The following is a 19264-nucleotide window of genomic DNA, read 5'->3' on the forward strand; positions in this document are numbered from 1 at the left end:
TCGTGTATATCACAAAATTATTTTTTTTTTATTCTTACATTTAGATGGATGAGTTAATTTTCAATCTTACCAACCAATTAAAGTAGGTGGAAGGGCAAGGACATAACATTTATGGTTAAATCACGAGTTTAGTATTTTTTAAACTTTCAAGTGTGTGTTAAGATTAAAATTGTACACAATTAATTGTTTGTTAATTTTTAAAATACATATATAAAAATTATTAAAATACTTACCAATATAGCAAAACATCACAATTTATATGTGATAAATCATGATAAGACCAAGATATACTAACATATGTGTTTATCATGATAGCAGTAATCTATCGTGATCCATAGTTGATAGACAGTCATATTTTACTATATTTTATAAATAGTTTGGCTCAATCAAACTCTTTAATTCAACCATATTTAGATTCATAATTAACTTTTGAAGTTGACCGCTCTATAGCATAAAAGATTAACCATATGTTTTAAATAAATAAATAAACAAGCCACTACGGACCACCCATCTGTAAAAGACGAAAATGGTGTTGTTTGTTTTGTATTTGTGGTAAATCTCACCAGTAAAGTTGCAAAAGTGAGATCCTACAAGGGGTATTTTGGTCTTTACGTAGATGACTGTGGAAAGTTCCACATTTGCCACTCGTTTTTAAAAAACTTTAAAGAGATCAAAGAAAAAACAATAGTTCAATAATTAGATAAAGATGTAAGACTTTTTAAACCTAACTCAACTTCAAGTTGTAGATTTATAACTCAAATAATCCTTATTAAAAGATGAATCTATGGTGATCCAACAATTAATTTTTTTGGTTGAATTGGTATTAAGGAGAATTGTAAAGTTGTCATACCTTTGTTATGTTATTATCCTTTATTATTTTATCCCACATTAAGTGAATTTTTGTGTGTATAAATGGTAACCATGCTACCCTATTAAATTATAAATAAAAAGAAAGTCAGGGAGAATTTCTCCCAAATCATGTATTCATCGTACCCTATTTCTTGATTCGGGTTACTCAAATTATTTTGTCAAAATTTTAATTTTAAAAAGTTAAGGTTTAAAAACACAATTTAATTGTTTTTATATATATAGTAAACATTAACCACTCAATTTCAATTTATATAATGAAACTTAAATATATGTATTACTTGTATTGTTTTGAAGTTAATAATAATTTGGTGTTGGATTAGATTGTTTATATAAATTTATCAACTTACTCAATATTTTTTGTTTATTTAAACTTGATCGAAAACCAAATAAGTTTGATCAATTTTTCAAGTCATCCGATTTTTTTAACATATTCCATTAACCAACTTTCATTAATCTCTCACCAATATATTTATTTTTATAATATCCAAATTTATGCATTAAAAATAACTTTAGTATTTTTCTTTTATAATTTCAACTTTGTATTTATTGTATTAATATTATCTTTTACCATGTCAAAGAAAGAACTTTGGTTTAACTTGCAAACTTTAGTCATTGTTTTTTTTAACGTTACACAGCCAAATTAACAATGGCAATAATAAAATAATCAGATAGATTTAAATAGAAAAATTCTCTCTCACCAAATTAGCATAGTGTAATTTTATATAAATTATATATTTTTAATTAAAATTTTTAGAGATGGAGAGTTTTCATCATTTTATTTTAAAATAAACACTTGAAAACCAAACCGATTTAATGGCTTGGTTATTTGGTTTTTTAGTATCAAATTAGAATTCTTAGTTTGTTTTTCAAGACAACCAAGAAGCATTGGTTTTGATCCAATTTTGGTATGAAATATCAATCAAAACTGTATCAAACCAAACCCATCATTTAAATATATTCTTAAAACTAAATTTTTCACTAGATTTTTTTTTCTTTTTTGTTAATTATTATGGTGTAGGTATATTTTTTGTTTAGAAAAAGACTCATTATTGTGTATGCTTTTTTATTTGGAAAAGTGCAAAAAATAAAAGAGTCAAATTGCAATCTATTAAAAAGAAAATAGACGCAATTTTAATTTAAAGTAAGCAAAAATGGCTGGTTGATTAAAACAAAGTGTAGAATAAGAATAAAAATTTAGAAGGAAAAATAAAATGTCAAAAATCGAAAATTACAAAACCAGTAACAAACAAATTCCAATATAAGGAATGCATCGGTCTTGTCCTTTAGTTTTAGTTTCAATTCCTTATGTAAAATCGATTGATTTGATTTTCTATTGACTTCAAGATCGACTTACTATCACTTCTATCAAAAAATATAGAACAAGATTCTTCTTATTCTCGAGCCAATGTTATACAATGCTCCCATCTCCTCATAACATTGATATAAAAAGATAATAATGGAATATAATAATTTTAAAGATACCAAACAATGTACCAAATTTGAGAGGCATCTATAATTAAAATAGATATTATCTCTAATAAATGATAAAATTTACAAACTTTACATAAATGTACGTTAGTTCGTTAAAAATTGGTGGCATTAGTTTTCACTTTAAAATTATTATTATTATTATTATTTGTATTTTTCCACAATAGATTAAATAAATGTTGGAAGGTAGATAGCAATAAATGCAAGTTTTAGCATAATGTGATGGTTGTCAATTATAAATGAGACATTCATAATTCAAACCCTAAATTTAAAAAATAATGTCACCCCAACTTTAGGACACCGACGGCACTAGAGGTTAGATTGAGTTTGCCAAATCTTAGGACAAATTATTGTTATTATTTATTCCATCAATCATTATATTATACATCTTAAATCTAAATAGAATAGATTTTGGTCTCTTCTATCACAAACCGTTACCAAAATAGTATATTTATTTTATTTTCAATTATTATATGATTCTTTTTCTAAAAACATCATACATAATTTGAATCAATCCAAATCTAAATTATGCCCGACCTAAAAGATAAAGGTTTATTACCTTCACAAATAGTCTATTTATTCGAACATTCAATAATTCAGTTAGCTAGTGATATAGTGTTAGATTTTTATTTCACTTGTTGATGTAGGTTTTTTTTTGTCCTTTGATCATTTTTTATGATAACAAACTAATGTTAATATAATATTAAATTTGTCTCTTCAATCTTAATGTTAAAGATTTTGGATTGATTTGAAAAAAAATGCATATATGATTTTAAAGTTATTCTTATTTAATTTATTTGATAAAACGGTTTAAATTAAACCTATAATGTGTCTATTAAAAGTTTTTTTGAATTGTTATAATGACTCATTTTCAAAATTAAACCAAATAAAATACTGATTTTACATATACATATTGAAATAATTGTTTATTATGTTTCTTTAAACAAAATATTATAAATAATCACTTAAAAATTATTGACACAATATGATTTATTTGTTTTTCACTAATTGTTGGGATGAGTTATATGTCCCGTAATAACTACAAAGAATAGGAGAATCATAAGAAATGATAAATTAGACAAACCATTTACCTTTTTTAGCAAAATCAGATGTAATAAGTTTTTTTTAATAGAGTGTAATTAGTTTGCATTATTTATCATTATTTAAAGAACTCCTACCACATATATATTTAAGAAATTAATTGGTATAAAATTTCTTTTATATATTCATTTATATAAAATTATTAGTTAATTCTAGGACCTAAAATATCTTTACCGTATTCATATCAAAATTTTAATTTACAAATATATCCATAAAATATCGATATCAACCATTATCTAGATAAGTAAAATCTAAAAGTTTTATTTAGATTAATAACTATGTTATTGGCAGTGACTAACAACATATTCAAACTATTTTAAAAAGTATAAAAAAATCTATCAAACACTCCATAATCTATTTCAGTTTTTTTTTCTTTTTTTAGTGTATTTTATAAATAATTTCTGCTATTAATGATAATATCACCTTTCTAGGGTTCTTTTACACTAGAAAAAATTTACAAATTATTTTTCCTCCGTACAAAAAATCAGTCAAAATTTATAACACTTCATTTTTTATTATATGTAATATTTTGAAAAATGTTTTTTTTTTTTGACAATTTCTCTGTTTTTCACTCTACTATTGTTATTAATATTTATATGGTACGAAATCACATATAATAATTTTTAATATTTTATAAGTATTTATAAAATTTACAAAATAAAAAATCTACAAAAAAAACAAGTATAATGAGTTTTTATTCTTTAGTGATTTATTTTGGGATAATGTATAAATAGTTTATATTTTTTTTATATTCTTAAAAAAATATTATTTTTTAAAGATTTAAAAGTTTTGTAATTTAAATAAACTTTTTATTTAATATCGATGTGAAACTTACAAAAAAAAAAATACATCACCACACCGTTCATTATAATGATTTTGGTTTACTCAAATAAGTTATTGTAGTAAAGTATCTTGTTTTTGAGTCCACAAATCCCAAACAACAACAATAATAATTCTTATTTGCACCCATTAAATGCACATCAATCTCAAGAGTATATGGGGTTTATTAAATATGGTTTGTAGTATATATTTAATATACATACGCATATACTCTCAATTATTAAAAGCATTTTAACAATCCTACATTAATGGGTCAAAATTCAAACTCAATCTCAGCATTAAAGTCCTTTTCATTTTTGTTTTAATTCTTTAACAATAATTTTGTGCTGACTACTGTAATTAAATTATAGAGCATTGTTTGAGGAATAAAAGAATCTGCATAGTATACATTTTAAAAATATTTGATCACTACTTTAATTAAATTACTAACATTTGATCGATTTTCTTATCGAATATTGTTTGGTGGGACTACTAGTGTTATTGTTAATTCTAGGGATAAAAGAAGTACGCTATTTTATTTTAAAAGATAATATCTTTCTTTGGGATGGTTATTCATGAGCTCTAACACCATATTAAATAAATATAATACTTCAATCTCAAAAGTCTCTTTGGATTCACCGCTCTTAGATCAATACTTTTTTTTAACATATACTACACGATTGGGCTTCAGTAGCTCTAATACCATATCAAATTCAACATGTGTTTCATATCAAACTTAATTGATATCTATCTTATCAAATTAAGAATGATGAATGAGTGATATTTAACTTTAATAATCTAAGAGTGATTGTTTGCCACTTATTAGGTATTCGAGCTCTTCAACGTTGCCTTAGCACTACATTCTTAAAATTTTGGAACAATGCTTTTTTCTCTCCATCATTTAGCTAAATGGGTGTATATAAATTGAGATCGGAAATTGGAATATAGATTTTTTATTGGACATTTTTTTAAAATAGAAAAATAAATTAAAATAACAAGCTATAGAAAATTTTTGAATTGACAGTCTTTTATCACTATAACATTTCAATTATAGAATTTGCTGTAAATATTTTGTAAAATTTGCTATTTTTAAAAATTACTCAAACTAGCAGAAAAATAACCCAAATAAATTATTAGAAAAAAAGATCAACCATGAAATTCGTCAATAAGCTTTATTTTACTTTTGAAAAATAGTCGATAAAAGCATCTTAATAAACTATCAAACTAGGGAACCTAATTTACTACGTGTGAAATAAACTTATGGACAAAGCAAGATTCATCGGTTGCCAACTTTTTCTTCTACGAGAAAAGATCAAACCTATGATCTCGTAGTCATTGATTAACCGATTTGGTACATATTATATTATTTCAGAGAAGATACATATTATAAATTAAGAGGCTTAAACATATTTTAATTGATCTAGACATAAATCCTTGTGGCTTAAATGTCCAAATTTTCATACGATTTAAACACATATTATTGATTAAGATGAATGTTGCTAACATAAATATAATTTAACAAATTAAAATACAAAATAGTTAAGACTTGAGCGTAACTTAACTTTGATATATATTACCGATCAATAGGTTAAATTTTGAATTTTTCAACATATGCGGTTAATCAAAATGTTAACTAATAATTTGAGTAAAATTTAATTGATTTAAATGCATATTATAAGTCATACGACTTAAGCAAATATACATATATTATTGATCAAGAGGTCAAATATTCAAATCTTTGGATGGTTAACTTGAACGTAATAGTAACCATAGTTGTTTAGGGTTGCCTAATATACGGTCTTGGCCACGTATGAAGCCAAGCCCAAAGAAATATAAATCTTGCATAGAGATTCATGTCTCCCAAAAGAAAAAGTCAAACTCTCGAGTTTCGAGTTGATCAATTAAGCTTGTAATATTTCATCAACAGAGAAATAATTAAGTTGAGTTTGTCGTTGACATTTTACAACCTTAAGGACTACAATTATCCACGTTTTCAAGCACGAGTCAAAGAAAGGACTCAGATGACCGAACACCAAAAGTCGCAAAGGTAAACAACTCTTTATGTGTTCGGTCGAGTTAAATACTTCATCCACTAACTTAGACGTTACCGAGCTAAGAATGAGTACACTTTGAAAAAAAACAACCTTAGAAAAAAATCCACAAGTTGAGGATTGAGAGGCTTGAATTCCTTCTTATCCAATTAGAAACATTAACTGAATTCTGAAAAATTGGAAGAACTTCAAAGAACTATGCTTCCTTCCAATCTTCTTTCTCCTGCTGCAAATTTGTTCTTGCTTCCATCAACATCATCATACCCTCTCTCTAAACATGGTTCTCTCTTTCTCAATCTCTACTCTATGGTTTTCTCTTTTGTATTATTGCTATGTTGTATTTCAATTACGAACTATTTCTAAGCAATGCTCTGTTCTGATCATCCGTTCATAGTTTTGTTCTACCCGAAATTGTATGTTGATGGATGAGCTCAAATTCATCAATGCGTATGATCTTTACGCGTCAGGGATTTGGATTTCGAGGAATCAAAGTCCAAGAAAACGAAGACGGACGACAACAATGAGTGTTGAAACAGACGTGGTGCCTTCTCAATCAGGGAATCGGCTTTACCTAGGGATGGATTTTGGTACTTCTGGCGCAAGATTTGCGCTCATTAACAAAGATGGGGATGTTTGTGCGGAAGGAAAGAGGGAGTATCCGCTTTATAAGGTACATGAGTACAATCATGATGATGATCATTTTGAAGTTTGGTTTATATTTAATATACATACGCATATACTCTCAATTAAGGTGTAAGGTGAATCTTTGTTTTCGATTAGCTGATGGACGAGCTAAGCTCAGCTTATATATTATAAAGGTACTTTTTTTTATGGAGGTTTGCGTAAATTGGTTTGTGTGTTTTCTAGAGTTGCTTGGTGGGGAAGGGACATCGATGTGGTAATAGTCAATTGTGATCAATCATGAATTAACTATATGGAATCTTGGCAAGTGAAAGATTGCTTCGAAAGAGGAGATGTGAGATGTGAGATGTCCTGTATCCCATTTCGTTTTTGGCTGTGGAGTTGGATGTCTCACTTCTTAGATTTTTTGCAAAATATTAGTACTCCGTTGCTTTCGTTTCAAGTTGTCTAAATTTCCTTTTGAATTCTCTGGTTTGAGAATGAAATTAAAGAGTGTGAGTAGTACAAAAGTTTTTGAGAGGGTGTTCTTATAATTGGTGTTAGAGAGAGAATTGTTTCGTGTGGTTGTAACGATTTTTTACATAGTAGATTTCCTTTTGGTGGCTAGCGGTTTGTGGGTTTTTATCAAGTTCGGAGTTATCCAAGTGTTTCCTACTTTCTTTTGATTTTTCAATTATTTTTCTGATTCTTCATGCGTTAATCAATACTCACATTTCCAACATACACAAACCAGATAGTTTGTTCCAAACTTTGTGAATATGGAGTACTTAAGAAGGAACCGCTTCTTGATACTGCAAGGACAATTTTGTTTTCATAACACTGTACAAGTTGACTTTGTTGGTTTGTAACAACTGTGTTAAAAGGACGAATTCAGCTAGTGTAAATTTCATTTATTTGCAACATGAATACAGTACTTGGTACTGATGTTACTTTACGGTTGTCTAGAAAGAGCCATGAAGCAATTGATTGGGCAAGATCGTGGAAAATGACGCTTTTTTCACTGCTTGAAGATGTTCCAAATCATTATCGTCATTTGGTGGCATCGATTTCTATTGATGGCACATCTGCAACTACCTTAATTGTGGACAGGTCAACATGCTTTAGAAATTTATGTCCTTCATTAGACTGTGTCCCTTCCATGTAAAGTCCGTATTTGAAGCAGCCTATACTACTTGCGCAGCAACACGGGACAGCCATTGTCAAAGCCATTATTATACAATGAGAGTTGTCCTGATGCCTTACCATTGGTGAAGTCTATTGCTCCAGTGAACCATACAGTCTGCTCTGCATCATCTACTTTATGCAAGCTGGTTTCATGGTGGAACAGTGCTGACTCGAATAAAGAATCTGCTACATTGTTACATCAAGCAGATTGGTTGTTGTGGTTTCTACATGGAAAGCTTGGGATTTCAGATTATAATAATGCTTTGAAGGTGCTCTTTATAAGCTTTTTGCACTTTTTAGTGTATCTTATGTTTTCAGGATCATTTTAGCATATCCCATAGCTAATTAAGCTCTTCTTTCTGCATCACAGGTTGGCTATGATCCTGAAATTGACTCTTACCCACCCTGGCTTCTTGCTCAACCATATTCTCAACTTTTACCTTACGTCAAAGCCCCTGGAACTTCTATTGGAAATTTGAAAGAGGACATTAGATCACAATTTGGTACTTTCTCCATTTTTTACTACCAAGAATACAAACAATTTCAGCTTTCCAAAATGTGAAACTATATGTTTTTTGCTACTTATCGTGGATGAAAAGCTTGCCTCCAGAAATTAAACAAATAAAAAAAATTCCATATGCGTAATGGAGAATAACTTTTACTGGAAGAATGCCTCGTTTAGTAAAGATCTATTATGCAATAATTAGCATATGAAAATGTATAACATACAAATTTTAATTGTCATTATAAAACATATAAAAGACCAATGTTTGTTTGTTGTTTCAAAGGCCAATTCCTATTTTAGGCAATTAAATGTCTTGTATGATGCTCCTAAGTACTTTCTGAAGGTTTTGTATATTTTGAATGAGTTGGCGTTTAACAATAACCTTTTTTTGCAGGTTTTCCAAATGATTGCATTGCATGCACAGGAACCACAGATAGCATTGCTGCATTTCTTGCAGCACGTGCTACACTGCCAGGGCAAGCTGTAAGGATGCCATATGACTTTTTTTTCTTTTCTTGGAGTAGACAAATTGTGTTACCCTAATGTCTCTGTCACGCACTTAGGAAAAAAAAACAATCTAACGATAGTCCCTGTCGCTGGAATATTACTTTTACTTCCCAGAACTTTTATCATGTGGGCTTAATAGTTAACTCTCTGCTTTCACTTCACCTTTGTTCAGGCCTCAATTCTAGTTCATTTTTAGTCTTCCAATTTGGATGGTTCAATTCCATTTACTCCATATTAAGTCTTTCAATTTGAATGGTTCAATTGCATTCAGTTGAAAAAGTGAGCTATTATAACTCACTCTACATTTGAGATTTTAACTATAATAGTTGATATATTAAACTATTATAACGTACAATTAGCTATATCATTAATATTTAAAATTCCTCTTTATTATTATGTCTACTATTTTCTACTAATCATCTCCTTTCCTCTTTGTTATTGTTAGAAATAGTGGACTTGGGTCATGTTGAAAGCTGAAGGGTAGTTGAAATGTATTTTGTCCTAATTTTTTATTAGACTTATGTTGTTCATAAATACTTTTTCCTTTGTACCTTTATTATCATAAGAAAATAATAAGAAATAACAACACCGTGGTTTTTCTCCTAAATTAGAGTTTTCACTTAAATTTGTGTTTATTTTATATCTCTACCTTCAATCGTTATAATGTTTACTATTTCTTATATAAACTAAAGTAATCTGCACCCAGGGTTGATGTTTGTACTAAATGTTGTTTAGGTCACTTCCTTGGGCTCCACGCTTGCCATCAAACTATTGAGTAGCAATAGGATCGACGATGCAAGGTTTGGAGTGTACAGTCACCGACTTGACAATATGTGGCTCGTTGGAGGAGCTTCAAACACAGGTGGAGCCGTTCTTAGACAAATCTTTACTGATGACCAATTACAAGAACTGAGCAAACAAATTGATCCAATGAAAACTTCTCCTTTAGATTATTATCCCTTAACTTCAATTGGAGAGAGATTTCCAGAGGCAGACCCACAAATGGCTCCCAGGTTACGTCCTGCTTCACTTAAACAATTTACAAGTCCTTGCTCTCGTTATGTTGTTTGACTTTGATTGATTTCATCCTCATTTGAAAGTTGCAACTTCAAATAAGAATACTGCTTAGTTCATTTCTTTGTTTTGATCTGCAGATTACATCCACGGCCAGAAAGTGATGTCGAATATTTGCATGGAATTTTGGAATCTATTGCTCGTATCGAGGTAAGGAAAAAAAACATGTCTTTTCTATCTACTAATCATATTATCGATTGATTTTGAGATGAAACATTATATTATCCAATATGATATCATAATCTATAAATCTCAAATGAGCATTCTATACAAAAATAATTGTTGTGAGCATATGACCAAATAATGTTTGAGATATATGAGTTACTTTTCTTATTATCAATTGGATTTAAAGACAGTTGTAATATAACAATTAAACTAAAAGTACAATAAAACACAATGTAAAAGAATTTGCATATATAGCAAAAATTTAAATTCAGCTCTTAGAATCTATCTATAATAGACCATATTGTCTGTAGGAGCCTATTAATGAAATAGCACTAATAAGAGTTTATCGGTAATGAAATCTATCACCATTGGATTTTGCAAACATTACAAGTGTTGTCAGGTTGAATCTTAGGTTATATCATAACACATCAATTTCATTCAAACATTCAATCTAAAAAACAAACTTTAGGATTCAATCCAAAAATAGTGAATCCAAAAAAACATACCAAGGATTTTACATATCAATAGACCTCACAATCTTTATAAGATACTATAGATTATTTCTGTTATTGTCAATTGTTTTTTAAACAAAACTCATATTATTAGTCTAATAATTAGAAGAGTAAGAATTTGTGTATTTTAAACCTGTAGGGAAAGGCTTATAGGTTATTGAAGGATCTAGGAGCAAGTGAGGTTGAAGAAGTGTTGACAGCAGGAGGTGGATCCAAAAATGAGAAATGGACAAAGATACGAGAGAGAGTTCTTGGTTTGCCCGTGAGTCGAGCAAACCAAACTGAGGCTGCCTATGGAGCTGCTCTATTGGCTTTAAAAGGTGCTCAATCATGACTGCTTTCTACATTTCTTGAAGCCAAAATGTGGAGAATTTCCCCCCTTCCTAAATCTGATCCAACTATCAAGCTTTTTGTAGAATATTACAAATGTGGATGAAATTCAAAAGATTAACAAATACATCCCGATCTTGTAGAGCTGTTTAATCTGATTTACTCAACAAGTGTCATTTGATTGCTAAGTTGCTTCTAAAATTATGCATTATAAATACTACTCCAACCCATAATTTATATGTTCTTGTTACCTATTTGCAACTCATGTTTTGGAAACCAAGTGTAACAATAAGATATTAACAAACAGAGTTTAAGAAACTTATTTTTGTTTTTATTGTTCAAGTGTTTCTTTTAACTAAGATGAAAATAGTAATTGAAAAATTAGAAAAAGAAACAAGCATGGATTTCAAGTTAAAAAAAAAAAAACTAAAAACAAAATTGATATCAAACTGATGCTAATATTAAAATATGAACTCCAATTACAGATTTTGGCTACAATTGAATGATATACACTTGCTTCAAGAAAAGTTATGACATGTATGCATTTAGCATTTATAATTTCCATATTGTCTATCTATAATAAACTTTATGAATTACTACACAAAACTCAGCCTAAAATGCAACTCTTTATGAAGCAAAAAAAGAAGGCTTCACAGCAGATATTATAAGGTAAAACTAAAAGAAGCCCAAGATAAAATTTTGTTCTACTTTTTGTTTTACCTTTCATTCAGGAGCAAAACCTTCAAAAGTTGCTTGTAAAGTTGTATGCTTCTTACGCCAACACAACCTTTCCGTTTAGATTCATTCCTTTATCAAACTTGAATGGCAAAGACATCGAAAAACTATTGAATTGTATCTACAGCAGCTCAAATGGACAGTTACCTATGTAGCCTTTTGCTTTTCTAGTTCATTGTGGCTTAGATCACTGCTAAGTATTCCATTAGGAGAGAGGATGCGCCGAAGAGCGCTAAGAAATCGAGCCTGCAGAAGAGAGTGATTCTAGAAAATGAGAAGAGCTGCTATCTATACGTAAATAGTGTAAGGGACAACTTATATTATTATTCTTACCCATTGGAATCCAACCAAGGCATACCAGCAGCCTGTCAAACCATAACCTCTAGTGCTAATAATCTGGAAGAAGTAGGAAGTAAGTAGTAAAGTTAAAGCAGAAAGGAAGAGAAGAATAGGGGGGGCAAAGTTGTGCATGTCATTGAGACTGATTCTAAAATGGTTAACAGCATGAATTACGGGTAATAATTCAAAATCAATTTTAGTACAATGAAAAAAATGCAATTAAAAGTGTAAAATTAATTACTAAATTGATTGAGTGATAAAAATGTGCAAAATAAGAAGAGTGATGTTAATAACCATTTTAAAATCACTTTCAAACATTCACTAAAAGGACGAAGGTAGAGACGTTACCAACAATACGAGGGCACCAAGAGAAAGACAGCCAGTCATTGACAAACTAATATATTTTAGGTCTCGTCCAGCCTGCAAGAATGAAGAGATTGAAGTCAATCCTCCAAACCATGAGATCAAACCTAAAGGGAAGTTCTCTTCATTGATAACTGCATAATAAAGTGCGCCAAAACATTGAGCAAACAACACGGAACATTTTAGTCACAAGACTAGGTATTTTCATTGTTTTCTACCTCTTTGAAGATTTTCTGAGTTGTAATGAATTGTTCTCCTTTTTTCTATTGTTGCATCCATATACCAAATCAACCAGGATGTTTACATTTCTTATTGAAGTAAAGACAAATTCATTTCCACGCAAGAAAGAACTTTTGGTGATATTTCACCTCCATAATACAAGTGATATCTCGCAATAAAAATCACAACTATCGATCTAATTGTTGTCTTATTAGTTATTAACTATAAAGCACCGACACTCCTAAAGTTGTCAAGTGTCAGTGTCGGACACTAACTCCTGCACGACATGCAAAATAGCATATCTTAAATTATTTTGTTATTTCTTTTAAATTTACGGTATGTAGAGGACACACTGGATGACTGCTGATTTTTTTTCCTTTTTAAAATTAAAAAACAATTGATTTGCCAACCCATTTTTCTTTAAATCAAGGTTTTTTAGCATTCACCCACTGACCACTTACAAACTGTGGGTGAGGGGTTGAACCTAAAACTTACTCATCCATGCTCAAAAGTTTAAAACCCTGATATTCTTTCCTCTTTTTCTGTCTCGCCAAAACTCAACCACCAAGACCACTGGCAATCATCAGATCACCCGGTATCTTCTTTGATGGTGACTTATTTTTCCTTTTTTTTCACATACATCGAAGTTTAACATGTCAATGTGTCTGTGTTTCTTAGGTTATTTACTATTTATTGATAAAGAGTTTTCTTCCAAACTTTTGGTTTGGGCTGTGTTCGTCAGAGTTGTTAGGGATATGCTCTAGGAGTGGACTTCAAGGAAAAAGGTTGTTTTCTCGGGTGTGTCAGCATGTGTGCTATATTATGGGTGTTGTGGGATGAGAGAAATGGTAGGGGGTTTAGGGTTGTTGAGAGGGAGAGTGACAGATTATGGTCTCTTGTTCGCTTTTATGTGTCCGGATTTGATTTCAAAGATCTTTTATAATTATTCTGTGAACTTGATTTTATATAGTTGGAGTCCCCTCTTATTGTGGGATTCTTCTTTTAGTGGGCTTGGTTTTTTGTGCTTTGTATTCTTTCATTCTTTCTTGATGAAAGTTGTGTTTTTCATTATAAAAAGAACAAAACTACTGATAAAGAGTTTTGACATTAAATTGAAAACAAGTAGATGCTTTACCAGATACGGGTATGAATCTGCATGTAGAAGTACCATTTACAACTTATAAGAGAAGATTCATCTTTTCTATGCAGTAAGAAAAAGAAGTGAATGTGCAACTCAGTTGAAAAAAACTTGAGAAAAATCTTTAGTGGGGCGAGAGCAAACATACCAATAATGTCCCTTCTAAGCTATGAGTCGGGGGTGTTATGACTAAAGCCAAGAAATATGGAATCAACACTTTATGCATCTGCAATTACAAATAAACAAAAAATACAATCCTTAACACCATGTGATATTTTTTATCGCCACAATTATCGAGAAAAAAAAAAGTCCCTGTGTTTCTAACATGGGTGATTAAATAACCATCATTTTAATTTTTGCATTCTTAAACAAAAACGTGAATTGAAATACATAACAGTTGGACAATGTTTAAAAGACTTTGAATGGCCTCCGAGTGTACATCAGAGGAAATGGAATTCTAAATGTAGTTTCGGCCTATAAATAAAACCCAGTTTTCTCATGCAAAATCTCAAGAAATAGAGAAATGTGAGCTTCAGCAACTTATCTATGGCAGTAATGCTATTATTTGTCATAAAAATGGGGGGAGGGAAGAACAGAATCGATTAAAATGGCAGCATATGGATATTAATAACTGACCTCCTGAATAATCTTCTCTTCGGGTGTGAAGAGATTGGGGAACAACCAAGGAACTGATGTTCCAATAGTCCCTAATACCAAACCAAATATAGCTCCTATGATCATGAGTGACTTTAGCAACATCCAAGCCTACACAATATAAAAGAATTTCCACAATAAATACAATGACTGTCAATTCTTGGCTCTAGGTCATAATTTACCCACCACTGCTTAACGAGTGTCAAGGCAAGGAAATTTTTAATAATTATGAATATCCATAACAATGTGTGAGACCTCCTATTATGGAAGTGTATGAAAGAAAGAAGGGCAAGAAGGGATTTCAACAAGCAGAAAGTTAGGGGGGCCCAGCGGAAGAATATTGTACGTGAAGGAAACAGCTAAAGGGTTTTTGTACGGTTTAGGGATTCAGTATGGAGAGGGGATGTTTGGGAGTGAGAGCTCATTTGAGGAGAGACGGCTCTCTTAGACTAGCCGACTGATTATTTTTGTTTCATTTCAGTTTCCTTGTTCAAGCATTTACTCTGATCGTGAGATATTTTGTGATTGTTGAACACTTGGGTTTCTTGTCGATATATAATAGAACACAGGGAGGCTGATATCCCCTATTTTGGTGGTTCTTGGGTGTCCTTTTGGAAGTGTTTGTGTGTAGTTCTATGTGCAGGAAGTTCAGATACCTAACACAATGTCAGGAGTCGTTTCTAGCTATATGAAATTCGTGTAACTTATAGTAACATTCATCCAAAACTATCGTAATAATAAATAGGCATATCATTAGAAATTGCAATTCTCACCTTATCCAAACTACGATTCACTCCATTTATCAACCCAGGCATAAATGATTGAGCAGTTTGAGATAGAGGTTCACCCCAAACGGTACACATACAAAATGTTTGAATCATAACCTGAAATTACATAGCAAGCCATCAATTTGACATGGCCAATGACTTCTAAAGGAAAAGAAAGAGGCATACTTGCATAGAAGATAACAATGAAAAGAAATAAGTGACATAACCTGATGAGCAGCCATGGTGTGTGTGCCCATAGATGTAGCGTAATAAATGAGGAGAGAATAAAAAACCACCTAAGAGAAAAACAATCTTAGACACTTCACTCAAAGAAAAAGAGATGAATGTAAGGATATATACAAAATAGAACCTTTGACATCATTGTTAGAAATACAGGAGCAGCAAGGCCAAGTATTGACAAAAATTCACCAGACGAGGGAACTGATAGAGAATATCCGTCGTATCCTTTCTTATTCAGTGCTTCTATCATCATATAAGCTGCAATAATCTAAAAACCATATAGGAGAAACATGAGATCTAATTGAGGTGGTGTGAACAGTACAGAAATGCAGTGAAAGTAAACACATTAACATGAACAGAAAGAAACATACCTGTGATGCCATGGTTGCCCACGCAGCACCAGCAATCCCATATCCTAAAAACATGCATAGGACCACATCACCTATACCATTTACAATACTCGCAACTGCCAAAGCCTTCAAAGGTCCCCAGGAATCTTTCATGCCAAGACTAAAGCAAACATGAAAATTGAAGTTAATAAATTTGGTGAAGTATCAAGCAACTCGTGGAGTTATTCTGGAAGTATGCAGAAACGATATTTTATACTATTTCACTTTTGGTGCCTCATCTGAAAGCTTATGAAAATATTTCAACAATCTGCGCTCAAGTTCACAGACGAAACTCATGAAATAAACCACAGAGGTAAGGGCCTCAAGTCTAAAACATACATTAGTCAAGGTGTCATACTCACAAATAAAGCCAGTAGGCAAACCAATAGCTTAAAGGTGAAAGGATATCAGTTTTTTTACTTCTTTTTCACTTTCCCATTTCAAAGCAAGGATGGCAAAGAAAGCAAGCCCACGGGTTCATATGCCAACAGCGATAATCATAAAACAAACAGACCAAAGCCATGACAAGAAAAGTAGATGGAGCATTGGCATGAATCTAGTAATAGGAACCTTGCACTTTGAGCGACCCAGCCAGTAAGAATTGCGGGCCATGCCAAACCTCGAATCTACCAACGAAAAGGATTCTGTTTAACTTAAAGTCATTGAACCAATTATCACAATAATATGGTACCACGAGAAAAGTAATCAGAGAAAAAGAAACACAACAATTTGGTAAAAAATACAATATCAAGCAAACAGACCCCAGTGAAAGTATTACGACAATTCCTAAAAAACTGGACAAGCTGAAATTTCCATACAGAAAAAAAATGTGGAAGTGTTGTTCAAAAAGCAAGAGAGACATAAAAAAAGAAGAAGTACATCACAAATGAAGCTATATAAGATAAACTTCTATTGCATTTTCAAATATAGATACCAAGTTCATTTATTGCTTCAATTTTACAAGTCAAAAGACAAACCTGAATGTAGGTATTTGCTGCAGGTATGATGTCTGCATTCTTTGCCCCCACAAAAGCTGAAAATTTACAATAACATCCTGGTACGTTATTCTTCTAACTTTAAGGAGAAGAAAAGGCTCTAACTGTCTATGTGGTGAGAAATTAAATAAATAGTCCATAAAATTGATGAAAGTAATGGATCCTTCATTTAACTAAGCAATAATGTAGAAGTTGAGTACCAGTTAGGGCCACCGAACCCAATAGTTTGGTACTTAAGAGCATCAAGAAGCCAGCCATTAATCCAACAAACAGCAATACAGATATATGATGCTGCACTTCGTTTTTATCCTGTAACAACCCTTCGAGTCAAGAAATGCAGCCAAGTATTCCATATCTGTAGTAAAAAGTTCTGGGGAAATTGTTAGAAGTAACTCTAAAATGTTTTCAACTTTCACAATTAGCACCCTTTTTGACAACTCATTATAATAGTTTTTCTCGATTCTCGACCTCGAGATTTGAACAGAGAACTCATGACACTTCCAAACTATCGGATTTTTGGGCTTTCTCGGAGGAATCGAAGAAGACCAGGATTGTATGCAATCTTCTTCAAACCGCAACTAACCGAACTCCTAATGGTGCTTCTCAAGATCTTTTTTCCGTAAATGGTGGTGGTGAGTTCATAGCATTTTAGGCTTCTCGGCAAGCCATTTTTTTCTCCTCCTCCTCATTTATTTCTGATGTGGGTTTATTACATCAATCCCGGTCTTCATGCTAGCCGAGATTCCACTAAGAGCCTAACGAAATTGATAGCTTGGATGCGCGAAGAAAAGAAGCTAAATTTTTATTCAAATTTCAAGATGTCGAGAAGGATTGAGAAAAACTATTATAAAGAAGTATGAAGTATCACAAAGGATGCTAGTCGTGAAAAATGAGAACCTTTTGGGTTATTTCTAACAATTTCCGAGAGTTCTACCATAATGGTTCAGACCTGTTTGGCAAGGGCCGTGGCTACCATGTTTGAAGTAGCGATACTAAGAAACATAAACACATAGCTCGTATAATCACATAAAACTGTCGCAGGGCCTGCCAGTCAAAAGTTACAAACAAATGAAGTTGAAAAAAAGAAAATAGAACTCTCCCCACTACCTGATATAGATTAAAGTTGACATTAACAATAGTCTTTAGAATTCCAAATAAGTAACGAGCTCAACTAATCATTGCTGGTTGAGTTTATTCAACAGATTGGAAGCAAGAAGTAAGAAGCTATTGCCTCCTCAATCCATTAGCAAAATTCATCACAAAGAAGCAAAAGAAAAGGAGAAAAGAAATAAAAAAAACCTAAAGCAGCAAGCTCAACAGCGCTTCCCTGGCCAATAACCGCAGTGTCAATGAGACTCATCAAAGGTCCACAAATCCACAATCCAATAGCAGGCCCAGTAAACGTAACAATCTCCTTCAACTGATTCAACAACCCCTGGTTCCCCAATTCTTCTCCTTCAATCCCCAATACTTGTTCATCTTTTTGTACTTCAATGCCAATTTCTCTCTCAATCTCAACGCGAAGAACCGGGAATCGGCGGCGATTCCGCGACGAGAAATGGAGAGGTGAAGGGGAGGAAATGGAAGAGGAAGGAAAAGAAATGGTGGGGGAGGAGAGAAATGGACGAGTGAGGGGAAAGGAAGAGGGAGAGAATGGTTTGAGAATATTGGGGCAATGGAAACGAGGAACGAATGAAGAAGAAGAAGAGTGGAGGATTTTGAAAGGCATTTTTGGCGCCGGAGAATTGAAAGAAGCGAAGTTTGAGCTTCAAAATAATACAGAGGGGAAATTTAGGGAAGAGTCATGTGAGGAAGACGATGAAGGTGAACGTTCAATGACGTTATGCCACGTGGAATATTCATGGTCGTTCTTTTTTATAGATTTTGTTTGCCTTTTTTAGAGTCAACATTTTGACTCTTCTTAGGTCTTTTTCCCTTTTTTTTTTTCCTTCTAAAAAGCAATTATGTGCAATTTATTCTTTGAGAGTAGTAAAAAATGGGTAATTTATCTAACAAATAGTTTTCTTTTTTGGTTTTTACGTGAGGTGTAAATAATTTATTTTGTCAAGTCAGTTTAGTGCACAAGATATCATGAGTTTAAATCTCTTATTCTCGAGTTAATCTAATAAGATCTTTAAAAAAAATTCTTTTATTGTTTTTTAAAATAAAGTCTTTATTCTTTTTTTGGAAAAACTTC

General features: G+C 31.6%; 2 protein-coding genes across 4 annotated transcripts; one reads left to right on the top strand and one right to left on the bottom strand.

Moving 5' to 3' along the window:
- Positions 1 to 6400: 6400 nt before the first annotated feature.
- Positions 6401 to 11489, top strand: LOC101207446 (D-ribulose kinase). Of its 3 annotated transcripts, none has more exons than XM_011650953.2 (9): positions 6401 to 6609; positions 6797 to 6999; positions 7921 to 8060; positions 8152 to 8404; positions 8506 to 8638; positions 9035 to 9123; positions 9883 to 10160; positions 10302 to 10371; positions 11038 to 11489. In XM_011650953.2, the coding sequence occupies exons 1-9, from the start codon at positions 6528 to 6530 to the stop codon at positions 11230 to 11232; spliced, it is 1443 nt and encodes a 480-aa protein (XP_011649255.1). In that variant the 5' UTR covers positions 6401 to 6527; the 3' UTR covers positions 11233 to 11489. The 3 variants fall into 3 exon arrangements, with proteins under 3 accessions (XP_011649255.1, XP_011649257.1, XP_004150147.2); XM_011650955.2 differs by having other exon boundaries at positions 6471 to 6609; positions 6724 to 6999; positions 7917 to 8060; XM_004150099.3 differs by having other exon boundaries at positions 6471 to 6609; positions 6724 to 6999.
- Positions 11490 to 11666: 177 nt separating this feature from the next.
- On the bottom strand, positions 11667 to 18896 carry LOC101206241 (protein DETOXIFICATION 46, chloroplastic). Its single transcript, XM_004150095.3, has 14 exons — positions 18367 to 18896; positions 18017 to 18111; positions 17268 to 17376; positions 17050 to 17105; positions 16643 to 16698; positions 16055 to 16193; positions 15814 to 15951; positions 15671 to 15739; positions 15450 to 15560; positions 14659 to 14787; positions 14171 to 14248; positions 12651 to 12722; positions 12297 to 12359; positions 11667 to 12209 (listed from the first exon to the last, which is right to left on the bottom strand). Exons 1-14 carry the CDS (start codon positions 18794 to 18796, stop codon positions 12111 to 12113), a joined length of 1644 nt encoding a protein of 547 aa, XP_004150143.1. The 5' UTR covers positions 18797 to 18896; the 3' UTR covers positions 11667 to 12110.
- Between the last annotated feature and the right edge of the window lie 368 nt (positions 18897 to 19264).

The sequence above is a fragment of the Cucumis sativus genome, chromosome 2 (genome assembly GCF_000004075.3).
Source record: "Cucumis sativus cultivar 9930 chromosome 2, Cucumber_9930_V3, whole genome shotgun sequence".
Lineage (NCBI taxonomy): Eukaryota > Viridiplantae > Streptophyta > Magnoliopsida > Cucurbitales > Cucurbitaceae > Cucumis > Cucumis sativus.